The sequence below is a fragment of the Lontra canadensis genome, unplaced genomic scaffold (assembly GCF_010015895.1).
Source record: "Lontra canadensis isolate GAN:19392208 unplaced genomic scaffold, GSC_riverotter_1.0 scaffold93, whole genome shotgun sequence".
NCBI lineage: Eukaryota > Metazoa > Chordata > Mammalia > Carnivora > Mustelidae > Lontra > Lontra canadensis.
Window position 1 is genome coordinate 7,231,664 of NW_022631087.1, and position 23,382 is coordinate 7,255,045.

General features: G+C 56.1%; 2 protein-coding genes and 1 non-coding gene across 3 annotated transcripts in view; all 3 read left to right on the top strand.

Moving 5' to 3' along the window:
* Positions 1 to 343: 343 nt before the first annotated feature.
* Positions 344 to 5,749, top strand: NOL12 (nucleolar protein 12). The gene is made up of 6 exons (XM_032836620.1): positions 344 to 493; positions 2,010 to 2,115; positions 2,436 to 2,484; positions 3,014 to 3,156; positions 4,828 to 4,925; positions 5,344 to 5,749. Exons 1-6 carry the CDS (start codon positions 411 to 413, stop codon positions 5,507 to 5,509), a joined length of 645 nt encoding a protein of 214 aa, XP_032692511.1. The 5' UTR covers positions 344 to 410; the 3' UTR covers positions 5,510 to 5,749.
* LOC116854677 lies at positions 4,047 to 4,177 on the top strand. Its single transcript, XR_004380205.1, has one exon. It is a non-coding gene; the product is annotated as a small nucleolar RNA SNORA21 (small nucleolar RNA).
* A 9,288-nt stretch (positions 5,750 to 15,037) lies between the features above and the next one.
* The window catches only part of TRIOBP (TRIO and F-actin binding protein), a 51,545-nt gene continuing 43,200 nt past the window's right edge, over positions 15,038 to 23,382 (top strand). Inside the window, exons 1-4 of the mRNA XM_032836618.1 lie at positions 15,038 to 15,166; positions 19,657 to 19,796; positions 21,118 to 21,313; positions 22,296 to 22,464. Coding sequence (XP_032692509.1) covers positions 15,053 to 15,166; positions 19,657 to 19,796; positions 21,118 to 21,313; positions 22,296 to 22,464 — 619 coding nt within the window. The 5' untranslated portion in view covers positions 15,038 to 15,052. The remainder of the gene's footprint in view (positions 15,167 to 19,656; positions 19,797 to 21,117; positions 21,314 to 22,295; positions 22,465 to 23,382) is intronic.

Sequence of the window (23,382 nt, forward strand, 5' to 3'; positions counted from 1 at the left end):
CCAGGATTCTAATCCAGGGAGTGTGGCGCCAGAAATGGGTTCTTGGAGACCACTAACGATTTGACATCAGAATTAGAAGTACGATCAGTAATATTTGGCCATTTGCTAATAATTCCGTATGGAGCGGCTACTGCGTGCCCAGGCACCGTGCTAAACTCTGGGACGTCTCTTTCACCGTTGCTGGCCTAGGAGAGGTACTGGGGTTAGGAATCACCGAGGAGGGGTAGGTATCTGATTGTTACACTCAGAAGGCAGGTACCGGGAGGCGGGCTCCGCGGCCCCTTTAAAAGGCGGGGCCTGAGCAACGGATCTGAGGAGCGTAAGTGCGAAACGTGCCCGAGAGGCTAAGAAGGATACACCCGGAAGTCTCTGAGGCGTGCTGGAACCGCGCCGCCGGAGGCCTCGCTGCTATGGGCCGCAACAAGAAGAAGAAGCGAGATGGCGACGAGCGGCGGCCGCGGCTCGTTCTCAGCTTTGATGAAGAAAAGCGGCGGTGAGTGTCAAGGCTGGAGCGGATTTCCTTGGGGCCGCTGGCCGGGGCGGGCGGCTGATGCTCACGCAGAGGTCCCTTCCGGCCCCGCCCTCCCAGCGTGGCCCGGTTCCTCTCCGACATCCCCCTCCCCTGTGGAATGGAAGCGGCCACGCTCGGCCCCCGCGCCCAGGGGATGGAATCGCCCGCCCCGCCCTCCCTTTGCTCGGTCGGTGCTCGGGCTGGCGAGGCTCCTGCTGTGTTCGCCGCGGGAGGGCGGGTTTGGGGACCCGGAGCTGAGGCGTCGACGTCCCGGACCCAGCCCGGCGGCCCCCCACGCGGTAGACTCAGCTGTTGTTGATGAGTGAAGAGGGAGTGAGATGAGCGTCGCTTAAGTTGATTTACGCCCTCATCACACGTGTCCTGAGTTCCTTCGATGTGTGGGTCCCAGATCTCAGGACCCCCGAGCTGCACCCCTAAGCCTCAGCGTCGGGTCCATCAGATGTTTCCCGCTCAGAGCGCCACTTTGCCATGTGGTAGTTAGCGAAAAGCCTAGTGTTGGGGCCCCAGAACCTTTGGAAATGGTGCAGCCAGCACTAGAGAGATGAGAAGGAGCCCAGATCAGATAGGGGAGGGGAATGCGGGGTGCGCGGGCACCCACGGGCCCTACAGATGGGTCGGGGAGCAGGTGTCCTGCGGAAATGGGGTGCCGGTCCAGTGGAAAGTTTGTGGACGTCAGGGTGAGGGTGTCCTTTTTTTTTAAATTTTATTTATTTGACACAGAGAGATCACAAGTAGGCAGAGAGGCAGGCATAGATAGAGGGGGAAGCGGCTCCCTGCTGAGCAGAGAGCCTGATGCGGGGCTCTATCCCAGGACCCTGAGATCTTGACCTGAGCCGAAGGCAGAGGCTTTAACCCACTGAGCCACCCAGGCTCCCCGTGTGAGGGTGTCCTTAAGAGCCTACTAGAAGCGGCTTAATTGACTGGGTCAAGGAATCTGGCAACATAGAACGGGCCCCACCTGTCCTGCCCACGTACCTGGCCCTGTTACCTGAGGCTGAGAACCCTGGAGGGAGGTGGGTGGAAGAGGCAACATCTCTCTCTTTCTCCTGACCTTACACTCTCTATGACTTTTGGCAAATAGCCTAGCTTCTCTGTGCCTCAGTGTCCCCATGCGTAAAACGGGGATCGGTACCTGCCACATAGGTTGTGAGGAATACGTGAGGTAAGACATACGCTTTTTAAAAAATTTATTTGAGAGAGAGAGAGCGGGCACACAGAAGCAGCACGGGTAGGGGTGAGGACGAGCAGAGGGAGAGAGAGAAGCCGACTCCTCGCTGAGCAGGGAGCCCGATATGGGACTCGATCCCATGACCCTGGGACCCTGACCTGCCCAAAGGCAGACGCTTAACTGACTGAGGCATCCAGGCGCCTCTGTGTACATTTTTGTAGCGTATGTTGTTAGTGGTTTTTCTCTTCCTGGCATGAGCCTTTCTTTCCTTGTGTCTCCTCCTGACTCTTCCATGCCTCTCTCCTGTAGGGAGTACCTGACTGGCTTCCATAAGAGGAAGGTAGAGCGGAAGAAGGCAGCCACTGAGGAGATCAGGCATCGGCTCAAGGAGGAGCAGAGGAAGCTCCGGGAGGAGGTGCACAGGGCGGGGAAGGGTGCGGGAAGGCGGGTAGGGAGGGAGAGAGAGTGTGTATAAAATCTGATTCTTAAGGGATTTACATCCTTGGATGGCCTTAATAGGGGTGTCTGCAGGAATGAGGGAAGGCGTGGGGAACAGTCTGTACAGCTAGAATCATGGTGGGCCCTGGTCTGGGGAAGGTTGAGGATGGAATCTTCTGGTGTTTCACCAGGAGTCAGTCATTCCGGGTCTCACTCACGCGGGAGATGAGCAGCGCTTCTGCCTGGAGTTGGCAGGAGAGGCCACACTCACTGTGTTCCCTTCCCTTTTGGTTTCAGCGGCGTCAGGAATACTTGAAGATGTTGGCAGAGAGAGAGGAGGCCCTAGGTAAGTCCCGTCTTTGCCCTGACCTTGGGGGTCAGGCCAACAGGCCTAGGCTTATTTATCCTTTGGTGGGTAGAAGCGGAGAGGTGTGGGGACTGGTCAGAAGCTAACTTCCCTAGCTCTAGGGGTCTTGGTGGTGAGGCAAGGGCCAGGGGTGGTCTTCAGTGACCTCTATAAGTGAGTGGATCAGACACAGGGAGGACCAGCCTCTTGGTGAAGTGACCCTGAACAGAAAGCCCAGTTCCGGAGGCCTGGACGGACTAGGGATCAAGAGGAGGGGGCAGCAGCAGCTGCTGGGGTCACACCGGGTTCGTCCTAGATGAGAACCAGATGGTCTGAGGTCTCCCCGGAGCATCAGTGGGGGAGTGGAGTCGTTTACATTTGTCTGTGGGCCGGACTCTGGAGCCGGTGACTTCCTGGACAGTCTCCCATAGAGGAGAGGGGCCACTGCACTCTAGGGCTGGGCAGGGGGTGAGAGTCCGGTTACGTGTGCTCTGAGGCTGAGACCCAGTTCTGTGCCCACCTTGCGCAGAGGAGGCAGATGAACTGGACAGGCTGGTGACAGCGAAGACGGAGTCGGTGCAGTATGACCACCCCAACCACACAGTCACCGTGACCACCATCAGCGACCTAGACCTCTCGGGGGCCCGGCTGCTGGGACTGCCCCCACCAGAGGTGGGTGTAACTTCCAGCCCAGGTGCAAGATGGGTCCCAGGTGCAGATGGGCCTGTTGGTGGTGCTGAGTGCCGCTCCCCGTTACGGGGATTCCAGTGTGAGGGGCTCTTTCCCTCCTGGGCACTCTTTCCGGCCTGGACAAAATCCCTGACCCTGGGGCTTGTCGAAGCCGGTTCTGTGACTCAGCGGCTGTCGACAGGTGGGCAGGTGTCTTCGCCAGTAAGTTGGGAGGGGGTGCGGCGGGGGAGTCCTGGATGCTAACACCTGTCTCGTGGGATTGCTGAGAGTGTAAAAGTGGTTCATCCAAGGGAAGCACCGGTGATAGTAGTGTGTGGTGGTCACTCCAGTACGTGGGCACAGCAGCAACATGGCCCGGCCATGTGCACGAACGGTGAGTTTGCAAGCTGTGAGTAGGGAGATACTCGCAGATTGCAACCAACATTTATTTATTTATTTATTTATTTATTTAAAGATTTTATTTATTTATTTGAAAGAGATCACAAGTAGGCAGAGAGAGAGAGAGGAGGAAGCAGGCTCTCCGCTGAGCAGAGAGCCCGATGCAGGGCTCGATCCCAGGACCCTGGGATCATGACCTGAGCTGAAGGCAGAGGCTTTAACCCACTGAGCCACCCAGGTGCCCCTGCAACCAACATTTAAAAAAGAAAAAAGGATCCCCCTTTCATTTATTTATTTTTTAAGATTTTATTTATTTATTTGATAGGGAGAAACACAGCGAGAGAGGGAACACAGCAGGCAGAGTGGGAGAGGGAAAAGTAGGCTTCCTGGCAAGCAGGGAGCCTGATGTGGGGCTCGATCCCAGGACCCTGGGATCATGACCTGCGCCGAAGGCAGATGCTTAACTGACTATGCCACCCAGGTGCCCCAGGATCCCCTTTTTAAAAGCACTCGGTGGGCCCTGACTCGGGAGCCACGGAGCCTTCCAGAAAGGGCAGAGGAAAGCACTGCTTTCAGGTGAAGCAGCAGCGTGTTGAGTTGTTTTGCTTGAGTTGGTGTGACCCGGGTGTTCCCCCTCGGTGGCGGGGACAAGCTGCTGGGGAGCATGAGCGAGGGAGAGGCTTTGGGAGCGCAAGCGAAATGTTAACACGGTCAGCACCACCTAATAAGCTCTCAAAACAGCAACAGCAACAAAAACAAAATTAAAAGGTCTTAAAAGTTAAAAAGAAGAAAGGAAAGAAATAGAGCAGAATGTCACTAAAAGAATCGGAAAGCCTCCCAGTGAAGTACCATTTCTCGAAACGGAGCATCGTCCGTCTGGGTGGGGTGGGCATTTCAGTCCCTGTCCATCCCCAGTCCACTGCAAAGCACGTCTCCTGTCACGGGGGAGCCCGGAGCCAGCGCTTCTGGCGTCCCTACTGCGCTCCCGCTCCTTCTCTATCTCACGCTCATTCTTCTGAGTCCTCCCGGCCTCTGCAGCAGACGTGCAGACGCTCACAGCTGGAGGAAGAGGGGCACGAGGCTGGGAAACTCGGCTCTTCTGGCGTCATCTCTGCTGCAGGGCTGTGCGTGGCTTGTCCACCGTGGCCTTCTCTGAGCCCTGAGCCAGGCCTCCACGCAGCAGGCCGTGCCCCTCTCCGGCAGAACCAGGACAGCTGGTGTCAGGCCCCGCGATCTACCGCTCTGTGTGACAGTCCTTGTTCTCTGCTTCTTTAGCAAGGGACTGGCCACAGGCCCGAGGAAGAGGTGACCTCCACGGAAAAGCCGACCAGAGCCTTACCCCGGAAATCCAGAGATCCCCTCCTGTCCCAGCGGTGAGCCCTGGCCTGTCCTCCCCTAGGCTTCTGCTTCCTTATGACTGACAGTGGTGACGGGGCCGGTGGAGCCACCTCTGGCTGGCCTGTGGCAGGTGGCATGGGGCAGCGACTCTGCTCTGCCTGTCGAGTGTCCGTCCTCCCTATTCCCCATCCCTACTCCCCAACAGTGGCCATCCCTGGGTGCCCTTAGTGCCTGTGGTAAGGGCGCTTTTTATGAGCCGAGGAACTGGCAGGCCCTCTGGGATCAGAGCAGCTGCCTTTGGCATGGATTTGGTACTCCGAGCATTCAAGGCCTGTACTGACTTCCTCCGTGAGTCAGGCAGTCCGTCCTCCCCCAACCCAACCTTCCATGCACGCCCCGGTCTCCATAGAGTAAATGCAGCCCCAGCCTCACCAGCCTCGCACCCTCCTACAGGATCTCCGCTCTCACGGCGTCACTGCACGCACGCAGCCGCAAGAAGACCAAGAGGAAACGTCCCCGACGGGCTCCGAACTCCACCAAGAAGCCCCCAAGTGCCACTCGTACGAGCAAGACCCAGCGCCGCCGGCTGACGGGCATGGCCCGGCACAGCGCAGAGTGAGCCCCGAGAACCAGGCCGTGCCCAGCCCGGGCTGAAAGCTTGGCAGTCCCAGGAACCCAGCCCCGAGGGGGTGACTCTGCGGCCCAGGCCTAGGAGGCCAGCACCTGTGGCCCGGAGCTGGGACTCGGGAGGGGGCAGGCAGCTGAGAGGTGGCTCCCGGCGGGAGGAGCCTTCAGAGCCGAATCCTGGGCATCTTCCCACCGGTGTCCCCACGGAGCCATCATCAGATTGTGAAACTGAGCACGCTCGTGGTCTTGTTTGTCCCTGACGCCACGTGCCGGGGCCGGCTTCTGAGGTGGATGAAACGGTCAGGCGAGGGGGTCCACCCTCACGGTCCAGCAGTGTCCTTGTGGGTGTGAGAAAGTTGTAGAATCCAGTCACCCCGCTGCTGCAAGAAGCCGCTGCTGGGCCGGGGGCCGGGGGGCAGGTGCCAGACTCCGCCCTTCACTGTCTGCGACTCTGGGTCTTTCCCTTCCTGGCCTCACTGTCTCCTCATCTGGAACTGAAGTGGTGGGAGCGGGTGAGTTCCAGGAGCATTCCCCACCCAGCTCGGGACCAGTGAGTGACGGGGAAGGTGACAGGAGAAGCAACAAGTCCCACCTGGCCCCGGGGTGGGGGTGGGGGTGGGGGTGCTGGCAGGAGGGGAGCTGAAGTCCCAAGCAGGTCTTCTTTCTGCTCAGCCCAGGGAGGGCTGCCGTTGGGGAGGCTCAGGAACAGGGGCTCCGTAGGCTATGTCTTGGGGGGACTGGCGCTCTCCCGTGTCACCCTCCAGACCCACCATCTGGTGCCTGCGTGAAGGCCACACCTGGACATGGGAACGCGAAGCTCGGGGCTTCTGGGTGGGAGGCGCTGTGACCTGGCCCTTTGGCTCCTTCCACCGGCTCTTCCCGCTAGCCTCCCTGTTCTTGGGGTGGGGTGACTCCCTCGCTGGGCTGCATCCATCCTGGGCAGAGGGTGGGGCCTGCTAGCAAGCTCGCCTGGTGCTTCTAGTGCTCAACCCGGGGCGGGGAGTGTGAGCCTTGCCCTCGCCCCCCCGCCCCCCGGAGCAGGACACATCCTGGGCCTAAGGAATTAGTGCACGGGGGCAGGCATGGGTTTGAATCCTCACTCTGCCACTTGGCCTCCATGTGGGCACTTTACCGTGCTGACCTCTCTGGGCATATCCCCAAAAGTAAGAAGTCAAGACACCCTCCTCCTGGGGCTGCCCCAAGGCCGACAGGAGCCCTGAGCATGAGCCACCTCCCGCAGCCCCTGGCGTCCCGCAGGAGCACCTGTGGCATGTGCTCCCGGCCTCTGCTGATCCCTCAACGGCTGACCCACTGCTCTTCTCCCGTCCCCAGTGCCACAGGGTCATTTACCATTTAGATCTACACCTTGTGATGTTTACAAGTATTAAATTCTCATTCGTTCTCCTCTGTGTGCACCGTCAGTTCTCACAGCAGCCCAAGGAGACTGAGTCAGCGATTTTGTCCATCTTGGGATCCGAAGTGGCGGAATCAGAACCCTCTGGAGGACTTGCCTTTTCTCCCCGGAGCCCCTCTCTCTGTGCTCCACACCAGGATTCTTTCCTTGCCGCTCTCCCATCTGGTGGGCCTCCTGGCCTTGGGGCTTCCAGGAGCAGTGTAAAGAAGGATTCGGTTTAGCTGTATACAATAGAAAACAAATTTTAAAAACAACTGGCTTATATCAGAGGTTAACAGGGAGATAACTGGCCTGGAGCTGGGGGCATGGGGACTTGGGGGGCTGGGATGGCAGGCTTTTAGCTCTTTATTTTGTGCCATTTTCAACCCATGGCTTCCACCTCATGGTCCAAGATGGCTGCTTGAGCTCCGGCCGTCAAACTTGCCGTTTAGCCAGCAGGAAGGAGGAAGGGTTGAAGAACATGTCCCTCCCTCCTTTTAAGAACATTTGATACTTGTCTTGTGCCAATGATTGGGCAGAAGGCAAAGACAAGGGGTAGGAGGAAGAGGGAGCTCTTGGCTATGGGGAAGGCTGGGTCCTGTGGTTCATTCTGGGGAACCATGTTCCCAAATAAGAATTGAAGGTTGTGTGGGGCACTTGGGTGGCCTTGGTCATGATCCCCTGAGCCCTGGGGAATCTGCTTCCTCTCCCTCTGCCCTTGCCCGATGCCTGTGCTCTCTCACTGGCACTCTATCTCTCTCTGTCTCTCAAATAAAAATCTTGGGTACAAGCAGCAGAGTCTCCCACAGAAGCCAGATATATAAGGAAAGGACTGTCATGACCCAGCTGTACGGAACCAAAGCCACAGCAGACACTTGCTTTTCTGTCCCTTGGTTACTGCAGTGAACTTTCCCAATGCTACTAGAAGGAGCAGGGCCTCTCAGCTCGGTAGAGGAAAGACCCTCCCGGTAGGATGTATTTTTGGGTGGCTGAGAAGTCCTCCGCAGGGGGATGAGTGGGGACCCTGCTGGCCCTGCCTGGGCCCGGAGCTATAGAGAAGAGGGTTCCATGCCAGGGAAGCTGAGGCTTTCCTCCTCTCCGAAGTCCCCCAGACCTCAGAGGCTGGGAGCCCCCAGATTTGAACTGCCAACCTCAGTGGCTCTGGCCTGGGCTTCCCAGTTCGTCCTGAGCTGGAGACCTCACTGCCTGTTCCGTTGTGAGCGGCGCCAGCATGACAAAAGTCTTCCAGGTCTCGAGTTGACACCTTGCAGATGTCGGAAACGCCCTTTAGATGTTCACAGGCTGCTCACGCCTTTCTTGCTCTGCCTGTGAGCCACCTCCTCAGAGAAGCCTTCCCTGACCCCTCCTCCAGCCCTGGGAATCGATCCTCCCCACCCCCTCCCCACATGGGCTCCAGTGACACTGTGTTTCCTTCTTGTAAACACTGAACACATCGTAACCCGCTTATGTCTGTCCCCACTAGCAGACCATGAGCCTTCTGAGTGAGAAGCTGGGTCTCTCTGAAGTTGCTGTGTCTGCCCCTGGCACAGGGCCCATCTCCCCATAGGTCCTGAGCCAGTCCTGGCTGAGTGACATGGGACCCAATCCTCCACCCCACAGGTGCTCCCAATAACCCTTGGAATAATCTGTTCTAGAATTTTCTTGGCTGCACTGCCATGTTTGCCTGTCTGCAAGCTTCTGAATCTGTTTCTTTTCGTTTTTCCCCTTCCCTTCACCACATCCATCTCTCCTGGGCGAACTTTGCCCTCTCCCTAGCACCCTAGTAGCACGATTGCCAAATAACAACCAAAAGAAAGCAGATGGGAAAGTAATTTATCAAGCACTTCTCATGTGCCGGTCACATTATTGACTCAGAAGCATCGCAAAGTGGGAGTTACCTCCATTTGACAGATGAGAAAACTGAGTCTCCGCTTACATAATGTCAGAAGTTATCTGTCACAGCTAATAAGACATGGTCCTTGCATCCCACGGAGGGACAGAAACATGGACGTCCCTCTGAAGGTCAGGGGTTCAACAAAGTGTCAGAGAGCAGGCATCCTTACAGCCCAGAGGCAGAGAGGAAGGCATCCAAGAAGGCTTCCGAGAGGAGGTGATCCTTGATCTGAATCTTGAAAGATGAATTGGGTTGGCCAGGCAGCTGAGGGAGGGGATGGACAGGTAGAAGGCCCTGGTGAGCAAAGGTGGGGAGCGGCCAAAGGTGGGGAAGCAGCTGCAGAAGCCCATGGGCCCCAGACCCTGAAAGGCCTCAAACTTGAGGTGAGGACCTAGACCCTTATCCTGTGGGCAGTGGGAGCCCCTGAGGTGGGGCTGGGGAGTCGCCAGGGGCAAGTCAGGGTCAGTGGTTGATTTAGAGAGATCTCCCTGGTGGCAGTGTGGAGGCTCCAAGACACTGTTGTAGTTATTCCAGGAGAGGCTGGGAGGCCCTCCTTTCGTGCAGGCAGCCATTCACTCTCTTGCCAAGCATTTATTGAGCACCTCTGAAGTCCCAGTCACTGGGGTACACTGATGATCAAGAAAGGGTGGTCCCTGCCCTCCAGCGACTTATAGTTCATGAGCTGTAGCTGTAGGGACTCAGTGGACGAGAGAGGATAATGGTAGCATTTGTTGAGCACTTACTGTATACCAGCCACTCTCTTTTTTTTTTTTTTTTAAGATTTTATTTATTTGTTGCGGGAGGGGGGGCAGGGAGAGAGAGAGGGAGCGCACGCACACAACCAAGCAGAGAGGCAGGCAGAGGCAGAGAGAGAAGCAGGCTCCCCACTGAGTAAGGAGCCTAATGCAGGACTCAATCCCAGGACCCTGGGATCATGACCTGAGCTGAAGGCAGCAGCTTAACCGACTGAGCCACCCAAGCATCCCAGTATACCAGCCACTCTTTATAGGGTTTAACTCACTGAATTCTCACAGTAACCCCACAGGCTACTCAACTCCATTAAGTCCATTTTGCAGTTGAGGTACATGGAGGTGGCCCCCTCAGGAAGCAGGTCACTCCCTAGATACAGACATTAATACTGTCTGACTATCGAACAAGCTGAGTCTTACCTTTGAGGGGCGCCCTCACAAGGTCCAGAATGGGAAAGACACCCCAGGAGCCATGTGGGTCCTGCACAGGATCTCTGCTCAGTGCAATGAGACATTACTTAAGGATGGGGAAGCCAGGGAGGACTTCCTGGAGGGGGTGGCATTTAAGTTATCACTAAGGGAATGAAAAATCTGTGATTGACCATTTCAGAGACACTGCCTAGGATAGAAGGCCTGAATATTAGTTTGGTTTGACTCACAGAGTATTTAAAAACAGCTTGACTAGAGGCACTTGGGTGGCTCAGTCCATTGAGCATCTGCCTTTGGCTCAGGTCATGATCTCGGGGTCCTGGGATCGAGCCCCACGTCGGGCTGCCTGCTCAGTGGAGAGCCTGTTTCTCCCTCTCCCTCTGCCCCTTCCCCTACTCATGTTCTCTCTCTCTCTATTTCTCCTCAAATATATAAATAAAATCTAAAAATATAGAAGAAGAAGAATTCTGTGGAAGGGAACGATTCTGAATGTTTACCCAATTTTTTGAGGCGAAAACCAAAACCAAAATAGGTTGACTTCGCCGTATTTTCAGATGTTGTGATTTCATGCGGAAGTTCGGGTTTCTGGCTTCTTCAGTAACAGCAGGCCTGGCTGCACCCGATCACCACTTCCCAGGGTCGCCGTGGACTGGAGTCAGCCCTGGTGACCCTGTGAGACACTCAGGCCTTCTTGCTTCTGCTCCTGCGTGTCTACCTGGCCCGCACACAGCGCGGGATCCTCCGACAGGCCTGTGGACAAGGTGGGTTGGGAGGAAACTGAGGTCAGAGGGGTGGAGTGGGGCTGAAAGTGTTTGTGATGGTTCAGCCACCACCATCCCGCCCGCGAATCCTGGCCACGGGGAAGAACGTGAGAAAAGGTGGAGGTGAGCAGACAGGCGCAGACCCTGCAGGGGGCAGAAGACGGTGGCGTCACCAGAATAAATGGTGACAAGCGTGACGCGCTGCCCTGGCTGCCTTGCGTCCTTAACCCTGAGTCATCTGAGCCACCCCACAGGACTCCGGGAGTGTGTTTTTTAGACCAGGCTCTGTCAACAAGTAACTGAGCAGCTTTGGGCAACTTGCTTCGGCCGTGAGTTTCACTGCTGCATGACGCGGATGGTGACAGCCGTCCTTCCCATCGCAGGGAGGTATTGGGAGAAACCCGACTCTGTATGCAGAGAGGCCAGCTTTGCCCCCTGGGGGAAAAGGAGGGACTGTTATCCTCAGCCACTCTTAGAGCCACTGTCCCCCCACCCCCAGAGGGCGACCTCTTCCAACAGTCCCTGGAGCTCCCTGGCCCCCTCCTCCTGCCTCCTTCCAGTCATCTCTCCTCCAGTCTGATGGCTACTGCCCACCTGCCTGCTGTCCCCTCCTGCCGTCAGGGCCCAGCCAGGCAGCTCCAGAGCTAGGGGCAGCCCTCAGGACAACCCCTGGCTTGTCCTTGACTTTTCCCTTCCCATCTCCCCATCCCCAGCCTCACCACTCGGTCCCCCTACACCAGACTGTCTATCCCCCAGGGCCGGCAGCCTCACTCCCTCTCCCCCAAGGCTTTGCTCGGATGTCACCATCTCAGCGAGGCCTTCCCTGCCCACCTTATTTCAAGTATAATACCCTCCCCACACCAGCCACTTCCACCCCTCTTCTTGGCTTCATGGTTCTCCTTAGCACCTCTCACCAGCCTTCATACTCCATCTTGCTTATTTATCTTGTTTGGCATGGGGGCGCCTGGGCGGCTCAGTGGGTTGAGTTCCTGACTCTTGATCAAGGCTAGGGCCCTGATCTCAGGGTCGTGGGATGGAGCCCTGAGAAGAGCCCCACATTGTACTGGGCTCCCTGCTCAGCGGGGAGTCTGCTTAGGATTCTTTCTCTCCCTCAGCCCCTCCTCCCCCTCCCTCTCTCTAATAAATAAATAAATCTTCATCTTTTTGGGGGTCTGTTTGTCTCTGCTAGAATGTAAGCACCAAAGAATCACGAGATTCAATCTTTTGTTCACTAAGTATCCTCAGTACACAACTAAGTAGGGGCTCCGTAAGTATTTAACGAATTGAAACGTCAGGAGGGCCACCCTGGGTTAGCTCCAGGTTTTACTGATTGGTGGGGGCGAGAGGGTGGGGGGATGTGGCTAAAGTGCCCCAGCCCTCAAACTCAAACCAAATGTCTAACTCACACCAGGCTCAGAGAGGTCAAGTAACTTTCTCAAGATCACACAGCCAAGAAGTGCTAGATCCAGATGCCAAATCTCGGTCTCATTACTTCCTGTTTTGCTCACGGTAACTGGGATCAAGCTAACAGCTCATTATCCTTGCTACTAAACTTGCTACTAAACCCATTCCATCCTGGGCCAGGATGACCTGTTCAGGGGCTATCTCTTCCACTGGTCAGTGGGGTTCTCATCTCAGGAGGCACATTTTATCCATGTTGCCATCTCCCCAATGCCCAGCAGATATACGTGTGAAAGTCTGAGTGAATTAGTGAATGAAGATGTTCTGTGGGGCTAGTGGAGTCAGACACACCAGGGTTTTAGTCTTGGCTCTGCCTCGTACTAGCTGTATGACCCTGGCAAGTTAATTGCCCTTAGTTGTAGTGAAATGAAGATCTTGGTACTTAACTCTTTGGGTTACTGTATCCTAATGAATGTGAAGACTTTGGAACAGGGGCCAGTACATAGTCAGAATAAATGTTATCTTAAAAAGGGGGCAGATTTAAAAAAAAAAAAAAAAAAAAGGAGAGTTGCGCATTTTGTGAGTGAGTTCTGCGTCAGTGGAAGCAGCGAATGGAGGCTGAAAACCCCTGGGCATTTCGTGTCATCCCGGCAGGTACTACTACTCTTCCCATTTTATAGATAGGAAAACTGAGGCACAGAGAATTTAAGTCTCTAGCCCAACATCTGGAGTAAGGCCAGTCCAGGGAACTGTATCGAGAATGCACCGGCGGGAAAGAGATCAGAGGGAGCCAGGCCCATCACTGCCAGCCCTCTAAATGGTCCCCTGGGAGCCCTGACCCAGCAGCGGCTTAGGCTAGACGTGCGGCCGGTCCCGCGCTCAGAGGCATCTGGGCGCCGCCCGCCTCCGCCCCGCCCCTTGCCCTCGGGTTGTCCAATCCCGCAGCCTTTATGTAAACGAGGTGCCTAGATCGAGCCTATGCAAGAGCGGCAGGGGAGTGGTCTTCGTCCACCTCCCGGGCAACGTTCTGATTCATTGTTAAAATAGAAGCTGTGACCCCAGCACCCCACCCCGGTACCCCCTGTGCGTGGAAACCCGAGCCGAGGTCAGTAGTACTGCGCCGCGGAAAAGGGGGACGGGAGCGGGGAGAAGACGCTACGGGGGTAAGGTAGAGGGGCGAGGCATACGGAGAGGGGCTGGGTGACCCGCTGGAGAGGTCCAGGAGTCCATTCTCCGGGTGGGGCATGAGTGTCCGCCGAAGGTTTTTCATTGTTACAGCCACACCTAATGTGCATTTTAGAGGATTCTGCCAATTGGTTGGGGATAAGGAGGAGGAGGAAGCGGGAGCAGTGAGGGGCACGTGAAATAGAGCCCCCAACAGCCCCCAGGGAAATGAGCCGCCCTCTGTCTCAGGCGATGGTCCTTTATGTGGTCGGAGCAGGAAAGAACCGCCCAAGCTGGGCGGGACCGGTGCGCGCCCCCTTCCACCGCTGGGGCAGGGTCGGCGCGGGGAGATGATGGCCCAGGGAGGATCGAGGGGCCAGGGGGTACCCCCCTCTCTCTCTCTCTCTCTCTCTCTCACACACACACACACACACACACACACACACACTGGATCCTGCCACCTCCCCAGGTCTGATGGTGGAGAAGCCGGGAACCTTCGCCCTGGCTGCCCCAGGGGAGGATGTGAAATTCCGCAGGTCTCAGCTGAGATTGGCCACCAAGGCCTTATGTCCTGGTATGCTTTGGAGGAAACTCACCAGGTGAGGACCGGTGTGTGGGCAGATGACCTGGGGGCACCGCAGGGTGCTTGGGGTTTGGGAATATGGGTTCGTCTTCTGCACCACTCGCCTCCTGGGGCTCTCTGTGAGCAAGGAAGGCATCTTCAAGTCACTCTTTTATTGGGGTCTACCCCTTCTCCCCCATCCCAGGACATGCCCCCGGAGCCCTCAGTGGCCTCACCCAGATGGGAGGGCCCCGTGCTCAAGTCAGAACACCGGGGCTTCTTTTTTGGCTAAACCGGGCTGCCTCCTTGCTGTGTGACCTGAGGTGGTTCACTTTTGACCATGACTTTGTCCTCAACTCTGAAAATACCTGCTGGCCTTTTGCTTCACTCCCAGCGTTGCCCAAGGAACCTGTGTAAACTGGCGGTGTGATCCAGTGCCCCTCATTTCCACCTCCCAGAGGGTGGGGAGGGACACAGACCTGGGCTGGAATCCAGATCAGACCCTGGAACCTAGAGCAAGGTGTGGACCCTCAGTGAGCCTTAGTTGCTTCGTCTGAAATTGGCATTGACTTTATCTACAATGTGGGGTAACTGTGAGGCCAGGGCCCTCAAACTTTGGGGTGCATTACATCTCCTGGGAAACTTGTAAATGCACAACCGCAGACCTCACCTTCAAGAGATTCTCACTGGGTGGCTCTGGGGAGGGAATTGGGAATATGTTTTTATTTTTATTATTATTATTTTTTTAAGTAATCTCTTTGCCCAACGTGGGGCTCAAACTCACAACCCCCAGATCAAGAGTTGCATGCTCTACATACTGAGCCCGCCAGGAGCTCTAGGAACGAGCATTTTATGAGCAGCTCAGCTGAGTCTAATGCAGTGTCCTTGGAACACACTCTGAACAGCACTGCTGTGATGACTAGAAATCTCGGGGCAAGTGCTTGGCAGAGTGCCTGGTGCATAGTAGGTGCTTAATGAGTGTTTACCGAGTGAATGAATGAACAGCTACATGAATGGATGGATAACCTTATTTCCTTAGTCCTTATCTGTCTGGGGGCAGCTAAGGCTGGGTTCTGGGGACGCTGCCAGCCACTTACCTGGGCCTTGCCCTCTCCCCCCGCCCCATTCTTCCCAGGTCCCCCCATAGGATCGCAGGAGCTACTTAAGCCTGACTTAACCGATATGCAGGAAGACACTGGGAATGCCCCGTGTGAACACTCTGAGGCCAACGTGCTTGCCCAGAGCTGCTGTCAAAGCTGCTTCCACCCCGAGGAGGCCCACAGACCAAGGCAGGAGGTAGGCCAGCTTTCCTGAGTGGTTGTGGTGGTCTGGGATGAGGGTGTCTGTGACAGGCTGCGCCTGGTGGGCCACTAACTTGTCGCCGAACACAGACACCAAACCAAGAGGTTCTGCCCTCTGTACAATGAGCTGGTGAGACCACGTTGTGTTTCCCAAGTGCAAGTCATTCTCCTGCTTTTGCGATTTTTTGCCATGGCCTCATGTAATCTAGTACTTATTTTATTATTCTTTTTTTTTTTAGATTTTATTTTTATTTACTTATTTGAAAGAGAGAGAATGAGAGAGAGAGAGAGGAAAGTTCAGAAGGGAAAGGTCAGAGGGAGAAGCAGACTCACTGCTGAGCAGGGAGCCTGATGTGGGACTTGATCTCAGGACTCCAGGATCATGACCTGAGCTGAAGGCCATCGTTTAACCAACTGAGTCACCCAGGCGCCCTTTATTTCATTATTCTTCAAATACACACCACTCCTTTTTTTTTTTTTTTTAAGATTTTATCTATTTATTTGACAGAGACCACATGTAGGCAGAGAGGCAGGCAGAGAGAGAGGAAGGGAAGCGGGCTCCCCAGTGAGCAGGGAGCCCGATGCTGGGCTCGATCCCAGGATCCTGGGATCATGACCTGAGCTGAAGGCAGAGGCTTTAACCCACTGAGCCACCCAGGCGCCCCAATAAACACCCTTTAAAAAAATGTATACTAAAACAAAACTTTATGTCATTACCATAAATAGGAGACTAGAAGCATATACTTTATATAGAAGGTGAAAAGGGAAGAAAGAAAAGGAAGAAAATAAAAAATATCATTAAATTCTAATGAGAGAGAGTTGTCAGCTGAAGGCTTTAAGCCTGAGTCTTGCTGTCTCTATTTTTTTTTTTTAAGATTTTATTTATTTATTTGACAGACAGAGATCACAAGTAGGCAAAGAGGCAGGCAGAGAGAGAGAGAGGAGGAGGCAGGTTCCCTGCTAAGCAGAGAGCCCCATGTGGGGCTCAATCCCAGGACCCTGGGATCATGACCTGAGCCAAAGGCAGAAGCTTTAACCCACTGAGCCACCCAGGCGCCCCATGGTCTCTCTTTAAAAAGAGAGACTGGGGGCACCTGGGTGGCTCAGTTGGTTAAGCAACTGCCTTCAGCTCTGGTCATGGTCCCGGAGTCCTGGGATCGAGTCCCTCATCGGACTCGCGTTTCCACGGGGAGTCTGCTTCTCCCTCTGACCTTCTCCTCTCTCATGCTCTCTCTCACTGTCTCTCTCTCAAATAAATAAATAAAACCTTAAAAAAAAATAAAAAGAGAGATTGGTAGGTGTTAGGGAGGCATTAAAGGTACCCCAGCATCTACGGGAGACTTGTCCCTAGAGGTACTGAAAGAGTGAAAGGGGAGGGGTTTTCTCACTTTGCCATCCTCGTGGTCTTATGCCAAGCCCCACTGTGTGTAAACTCAGAACTCCTGGTACAGAAGCTACGAGAAGCATGGGAGTGTGAGTCTCCATGGACCCCTTCAGGCTTGACACCCCCCCTCCCGCCCATGGCTCCCTCATTCCCAGCGGGTCCCAAGGCTCCTCCTGAGCCTGGCAGGCAGCTCCACGCAGGACGTTAGGCTCCACGAAGTGGGCTTCGTAAGGAAGTTCCTGTTAGCTTCAGAGCCAGGCAAGCCAGAGTCCCAGTCCTAGGTTTGCCATTTACCAGCCGTGTGACCTGGTTTTTACTGTCTCTGGCTTCCCTCTCCTAACAGGGGAAGTGGGGCAACAGAGCCTTCTCACTGTGGCACCATTTAGTCCAAGGACATGTGGCTAATTCAATACACGTTAGTTTCCTCTATTCCTCCTTCCCGACCCAAAAAATAAACCTGGGAGAGAATTTTCTACACGTCCTGATCCCTCCAAGAATAGCTCTCTCCCCTCAGTGCCAAGTTCAGAGAAACATGCCCCGCCAGTCCGTCTCTGACGCCCGTGCCCTTCTGCAGCGGGTGGGGAGACGCCAAGTGTGAACTGGGAGAAACTTGGATTCAGACAGTCTGAGTTCTAGTGTCAGTCCGGGCTGAGACTTTAGGCCAGCTCGTGTGTTCGCACATAAGGACCAGGTGCCTAAAATGTGCCAGGCATTATGCTACCCAGGAATGTGCAGACGTGGGCCCAGGTCCCAGGGCAGCCCTCTCCCTGAGGCTTTCTCTAGCTCCCCTAGGAGTCTGGGTGCTGGATGCCTCCCTTCTCTGCTCTCCGCAGAGCCTCCCCCAGGCCAGGGTGGTGAGCGGTTATCCCTGGAAATCAGGAAGCCCGGACCAGACCACAGACAGGATCTGTAGAGGGAGAATGGGCTAGGTGGGAGCGTTCTGCTGTCTGCCAGGCACCACACATCCCTTTTCAATGTATTTATTCTTTTTTTTTTTTTAAGATTTATTTATTAATTTGAGAGAGAGAGAGAGCGCATGAGCTGGGGGAGGGGGAGAGAGAGAATCCCAAGCAGACTCCCCACTGAGCTGGTAGCCCGACATGGGGCTTGTCATGGGGTTCTTCCGGGGGTTCGATCCCAGGACCCTGAGATCATGACCTGAGCCCAAACCAAGAGGGATATGCTCAACGGATCGAACCACCCAGGAGCCCTTTCAATGTATTTATTCTTAAACGTATTTAACATTCTATTGATTTAACACTAATAAAATTGTATGTAATGTCTTCACATTATTTATTATATTGGAGATGTGCAGACCAGGCACTGTTCTACGACCTTCACAAATACTGACCTATTTAATCCTCCTGACATCCCTAGGAGGTGGCCGTTCTTATCATTCCAGTTTTGGAAATGAGAAAACCAGGCTCAGAGAGGGAAACCACCAGGCTGAGGTCACCCAGCTGGGAAGCGGAGGCGCCAGGATTGGGCCCGATGTCTGTCTGAGGCCAGAGCCCGTGCTGACCCGCCAGACGGGAAATCAGAGCCAGGGACTGGCAATGGGGCCCGCTCAGGCGGGCAATAGGCAGCGATGGGGGCTGTGGGTGGAAGCAGGCAGGAGGTGCCGAGACAGGCTGGGGGTCCTGCTTGGGCCCAGCTGGGCCAGACCCCTTGATGGTACCCAACCAGCTGCTTCCTCGCTCATGTGGCAAGGTCCCCAGGGCGGCCAAGGCGCCAGGCTGGGCTGTGGATCTGACACCTCCCACTGTCAAGTTGTGATCAGAATCTGGCTCCAGGGCAGGGGGCGAAACTGAACCCGCACGGGCCTCCTTTGGCTTGGATGGCCCTGCAGACACCCTGAGCCCACTCCTTGGCACCATCCAGGGGTTTGCTCACAGGGGCTTTCTCGGAACTCAGGGCACCGGCGCCCACCCTGCCCTGTGGCTGGGCTGTAGCCTCAGCCCTGAGCGCTGAGCTCCGGGGTCCCTGGGGAGCCCGTGCCCAGGCTCCCCCCGCACCCCACGCCGGGCTCTCAGGTGAGCGGCGGGGATCATGTTCCTGTGGTTTCATGTCCCGCATTGTTCTTGGCTGGGCCCCGGCTTATGAAAGAGTAATGAGGGGCCCCTGCTCGTAGCCGGCCCCCTCTAAGGTTTCCGCTGCCTCGGCTGCTGCCGCCACGGCCCAGAGTTGGGGCCTGGGAGGGCGGCAGCGTGGGGGCCTGAGCCGGAGCCCCCCGGGGACGAGGGTGCTGACAGCCGCCAGCCGCCACCGCCGGAGCCCGCCGCCCAGGTAACCTGAGATGAGGCGGGGTGCAGGGTGCCTCGGCCACCGGCTCCCACCACCAGGGAGGGCCCGCCACCCCGGCGACGTGGGGAGGAATGGGGGGGCCCTCCCGCAGGTGAGCTGCCGCCGTTCCCCCCGGGTGAGCCCAGCAGGTGCCTCTGCAGGTGTGGCCTGGCTGAGGGCGGGCAGGGGAGAGAAGGGCCACCGACTCAGGGCCCCACCTCCACCCCAGGTCCTGGACCCTCCTGCCCTGAGCCCCCTGTGTCCCCCGCATCCCCTAGCAGGGCCAACCTCCCCTTCTGAGGTCTTACTTTCCCGTCCCCTCAGACTTCCTCTTTCTCCCTCAGACCCTTTCCTGAGCTCTCCAGGTGGGCTTCGCCCCTCCTCCTCATGCTCTGCCCTTGACCTTGTCTTCCAGATGCAGAAGACCCGTTTGGGCCCCTTTGTTTCCTTCACACCCTCTGGCACACACACACATGCACCAACACACATGTAGAAATAAGCTCACATGCATTAACGTGCTCCCCCGCCGCCTTGCAGACACACGCACGTGTGCACATTTGCACACCCGCAGGCCTTTCTACGCACACCTACCTGTACAACACGTGTGCTTGCACACACTCTGTGCCTCTGCTAGCCCCCGGCTGGGGTCCCCAGAGGCGCTGCCGGCCTGATGGACAGCTCTCCTTGAGAAGCCTGAGATCCCAGGAGGAGATGTCCGGACACTCTTCTCCGTGGCCTGCTGGGGGGAGGGGCTGCGCAGGGGGAGGGGAACCCCCACGTGGGCCAGGAACTGCCTCCTCTCTCCAACTCTGCCCCAGGAGCCTGGGAGCCCTCCCAGTGCTGAGCCGCCTTACTGTGACCTGCCTCGCCGCCCACCTGCCTCTGAGGACCCTCCCCGTTCCTCAACCTCCGGCTGCCCGTCGGTGGTGGGCCCGGGCCTTGGGCCAGGGCTGCAGAGGTAGGTAGAGCCGCAGGGCTTGGGGAGGGGCTCCCTAGAGGAGGATGCCCTCACCCACGCCACCCTTCACCCTTTCGCGATGGTGGCGGCCGCGGGCATGGGTCACATGGCTGGATCACGCCACCTGGGCATGGGCCGGCAGTGGGCATGGTCCTCAGGCCCTAGCTGAGTTTGCTCTGGGAATGGAACAGCCCAGCACCCACCCTTCAGGGGGCAAGGCCCCTGGCCCGCTCACGTTTCCTGGCTCCTTTGGTACAGCTTTAAAAGATCAAACAGGTGGGCGCCTGACCGAGAGGTGCTCTGGGCCCTGGGATTCCCTCCACTCCAGGCCTGAGCTGAGCTGAAGTCACGGTGCCTTGGGAGGGCATGGCTGAGGGCCCAGAAACCTGGGTTCCAGCCTCAGCTCCATTCCTGATGGCCTAAGGGAATAAGTCATTCCCTCCTTAATGCCTCAGTTTCCCTGTTTAACAAATAAGAGGAATTGAGTCAAATCAGCTTTGCTTTGAGAACATGTATGCCTCACAGACAAGTATTACTTAAAAAAAAAAAAAAATGAAACCAGCTCTGCTATTGAGTATGTTTCAGAAAGTCCAGGATAAACGAATTTTAATATCTTTCTTGTAAGACTTGTCAGAACCTTTAGTTTGCTAGCAGGCCTTGTGCTTTTGGGTAGGGAGGTAGAAGTGTGCCATACGTCCCAAACTCATCTGACCACAGACCTCTTTTTGAGGGCCGTCATCCCTTTCCATCTTGTAGGTTGACCCGTGGGTCACTCTTTGGGGACACTGCCATCTGTAAGCCTACCTGGGCCTGTGGCCATCCTGACTGCCTTCTCTAAAGCAGGGTTTTCTCTTGCCACTCCCTCCCTTGGCATCCAGACTGGTGACCCTGTCATTACCCCTGGAGCTCTGCTACCTCCTGAAGCCCCCCATTAGCCCAGTACACCTGTCATCTCACTTTTACTGAGTTGGGGGTGGAGGGTCCCACTCCTGCTCCAGTGACAGAGGATTGGCTCTGGTATCACAGGCATGGTTCACCATGTAGCTCTCCCCCTTCCTAGCTCTGTGACCTTGGCCAGTCCCTTGAGCTCTCTGAGCCTCAGTGTCTTCATCTGTAAAATGGGCGCCATGACACGTATTTCAAAGGGACACTGTTACAACTGAATGAGGCTGTCTGAATGAAGAGCCCAGCACAGCGAGGCCTGAGTGTTTGCTCCCTCCTTTGGTCTAGTGTGAGGTGTGTGTGTACCTGGCTAGGGGTATTGGTCCCTAATTCCCATGACTTTTTGGGGAAGAAGTCATAGGTCTGTCTCTTCTCCCAGGGGTCCGTCAGCAGGGTCCTCAGCAGAGGTCCCCACCGCCACCTCCGGGAGCCAGAGCCAGGAACTGGAGGCAGGACCCTCTCTGGAGGGTCTGGCCTCCTGCCTGGGTGGCAGCTTTGACGAAGGCCTTGACTCTGGCACCAGCTCCAGCCCTGACCACGACACCCCTGATGATACCAGCGACTCGTCCTCCGTGGTGAGCTGGGGAGGGCAAGTCGCCCCTCTGTGCCAGCCCTGGGGCCCCACCCAAACCTCCAGACAATCCTCTTACACCAGGGAACTGGGCCACGGCCTTTGGAGACTTAGCCATCTCCTCAGGCCTCCAGGACCAACCGCCTGGGAGGGGCAGGGGTCTCGTCCAAGAAAAGACTGAAGGAATTTCAATGGGCAGGGAGATCCAGGTCAATCACCAATGGGGTCAGGCTGCCAAATACAGCGGCCAGGATGTTGGGCGTGCTGGCCAGAGCGAGGATGAGACTGGTTCTGGGATTTGTCCTGGCCACACACCTCTGAGCTCCATGACCTGCCCTGGCATAGATCTCTGGGAGACAGAGGAGACGGAGCAGGCTGGGGAGCCTAGGCTGGGGGCAATTTGGCTGGGAGAAGAGAAGACTTGGGAACTCCCTGGGGTATTCGCACCTCAAAGGGCTGTCGCAGGGCAGGAGAGGCAGGTTATCTGTGAGACCTCCGAGGGAAAGTGATGGGATGGCAGGCGTGGGCTTGAGAAGGCTCACCACCCGCTCTGGGGTAGAGACTTTCATGGCCCCATTCCAGGGCAAGAAAACTGAGGCTCAGAGAAGGGAAGCAGCTTACCTGAGGCCATGTGTCTGGGAAGCAGAGGAGCAAGGCTTTGAACCCACTTCTGTGTGCACCCTGGGGATGTCTCTGGGGATGCCTTTCTACCGCAGGGAGTCCAAATGCCCTGGGTTCAAGTTCCCTCCCCCCTAAACCGTTTCCCAGCTGCATGACTTTGGGCAAGTTCTTAGCTCTGATGTACATGCCTACCTCAAGGGTTGATGGAAGATTAGCTAAGTTCAGCAAAGAGCCCCTAGGGGTCCTGAGTATACAGCAGGTGCTCTTCAATGTCAAAGCCTTCCCCCTTATCTACCTATCTCCTGCTGGGAGCGCAGGTCCTAGGGGCTCCAAACACGCTTTCTCTTCCCTTCCCCCTCCTGCAGGACTGGAACACTGTTGGAAGGCAGGAGGAGGCCCCCAGCTGGGACGAGCTCACCGTGATGATCCCGAGGAAGCCCCAGGAAGGGCCAAGAGCTGACAGTGCCCGAAGGGCTCCATCTCTCCTCACCCGGTCTCCCGTGGGAGGGGATGCTGCAGGCCAGAGAAAGGAAGGTGAGTCCTGGCTAGGCCAGCTTGGTCACTGTGACCACAGGTGTGGTGATGGCCTAGGGCTTGGCCAGATCTCCCTGGCCATCTGGGTCCTCCGGCACTTCTTACTTTGGTGACCTGAGTAACAACAGTACAGTCCCCATGTAATTATGGAGCAGCCACAGTGTGCCATGTGACCTGCTTTAAATACATCATCTCACAACTGGTTGGTTAGGATCAGGTTGCAACTGACAGAAACCAACTGAAGATAAATGAAATGACTCACAGAAGTAAAAAAATTAGGTGGCTGTGACTTCAGGTATGGCTGGATCCAGGTGTTCAAATAGTATGAGAAATCGGGTCTCCGCTATGTTTTCTTCTGCTTTGGCTTCATTCTCAGCCAGACCTTCCTCTGGTCGTGGCATGATGAGCCCCAGCAGGACCAGACTATATCGTACCTACAGATCATCTCCCAAGAAAGAGGGTACAGTCTTCCCAGTAGGGTTTTCCCTGGACCCAGTGTGGGTCCTATGCCCACGTGGGTATAGAGTGGGGGAGGAGATTGCCTACAGGAAATCAGGGGGATTGTTTGCAGAGAAAAGGAAAAGGCCACTGGGCAGGCCTAGCCCCGAGATGCCCATGACCCGGGTGAGCATCTCATAATGTGAGCCTGGTATGGGTGATGGGAGCACATGGAACATGGGAGTCCGGCGGGAGAGAGAAGGCTAATGTAGGGGGGGGTACCCACACTCTGACCCTCCCTCCAAACCTGTTTTTCCTGTTGTCTGTTCCATGTCACCACCATTCTGACGACTTAGGCCCCAAATCTTGTGTTCTCCCGATTTCTCTATTTCTTCACCTTTGTATTCAATCCGCAGCTCTGGTTAGCTTCACCTGCAGAGCACACCTCAAATCCATCCCCTTTTTGCCACCTGTACAAGT

Bases quoted from the DNA above. Each gene is read 5' to 3' on its own strand.
- NOL12 (XM_032836620.1), top strand. From the start codon at position 411: ATGGGCCGCAACAAGAAGAAGAAGCGAGATGGCGACGAGCGGCGGCCG. The intron at 2,116-2,435 runs GTGCACAGGGCG...TTTTGGTTTCAG, and splicing joins AGAGGAAGCTCCGGGAGGAG to CGGCGTCAGGAATACTTGAA. The intron at 3,157-4,827 runs GTGGGTGTAACT...CTGCTTCTTTAG, and splicing joins TGGGACTGCCCCCACCAGAG to CAAGGGACTGGCCACAGGCC.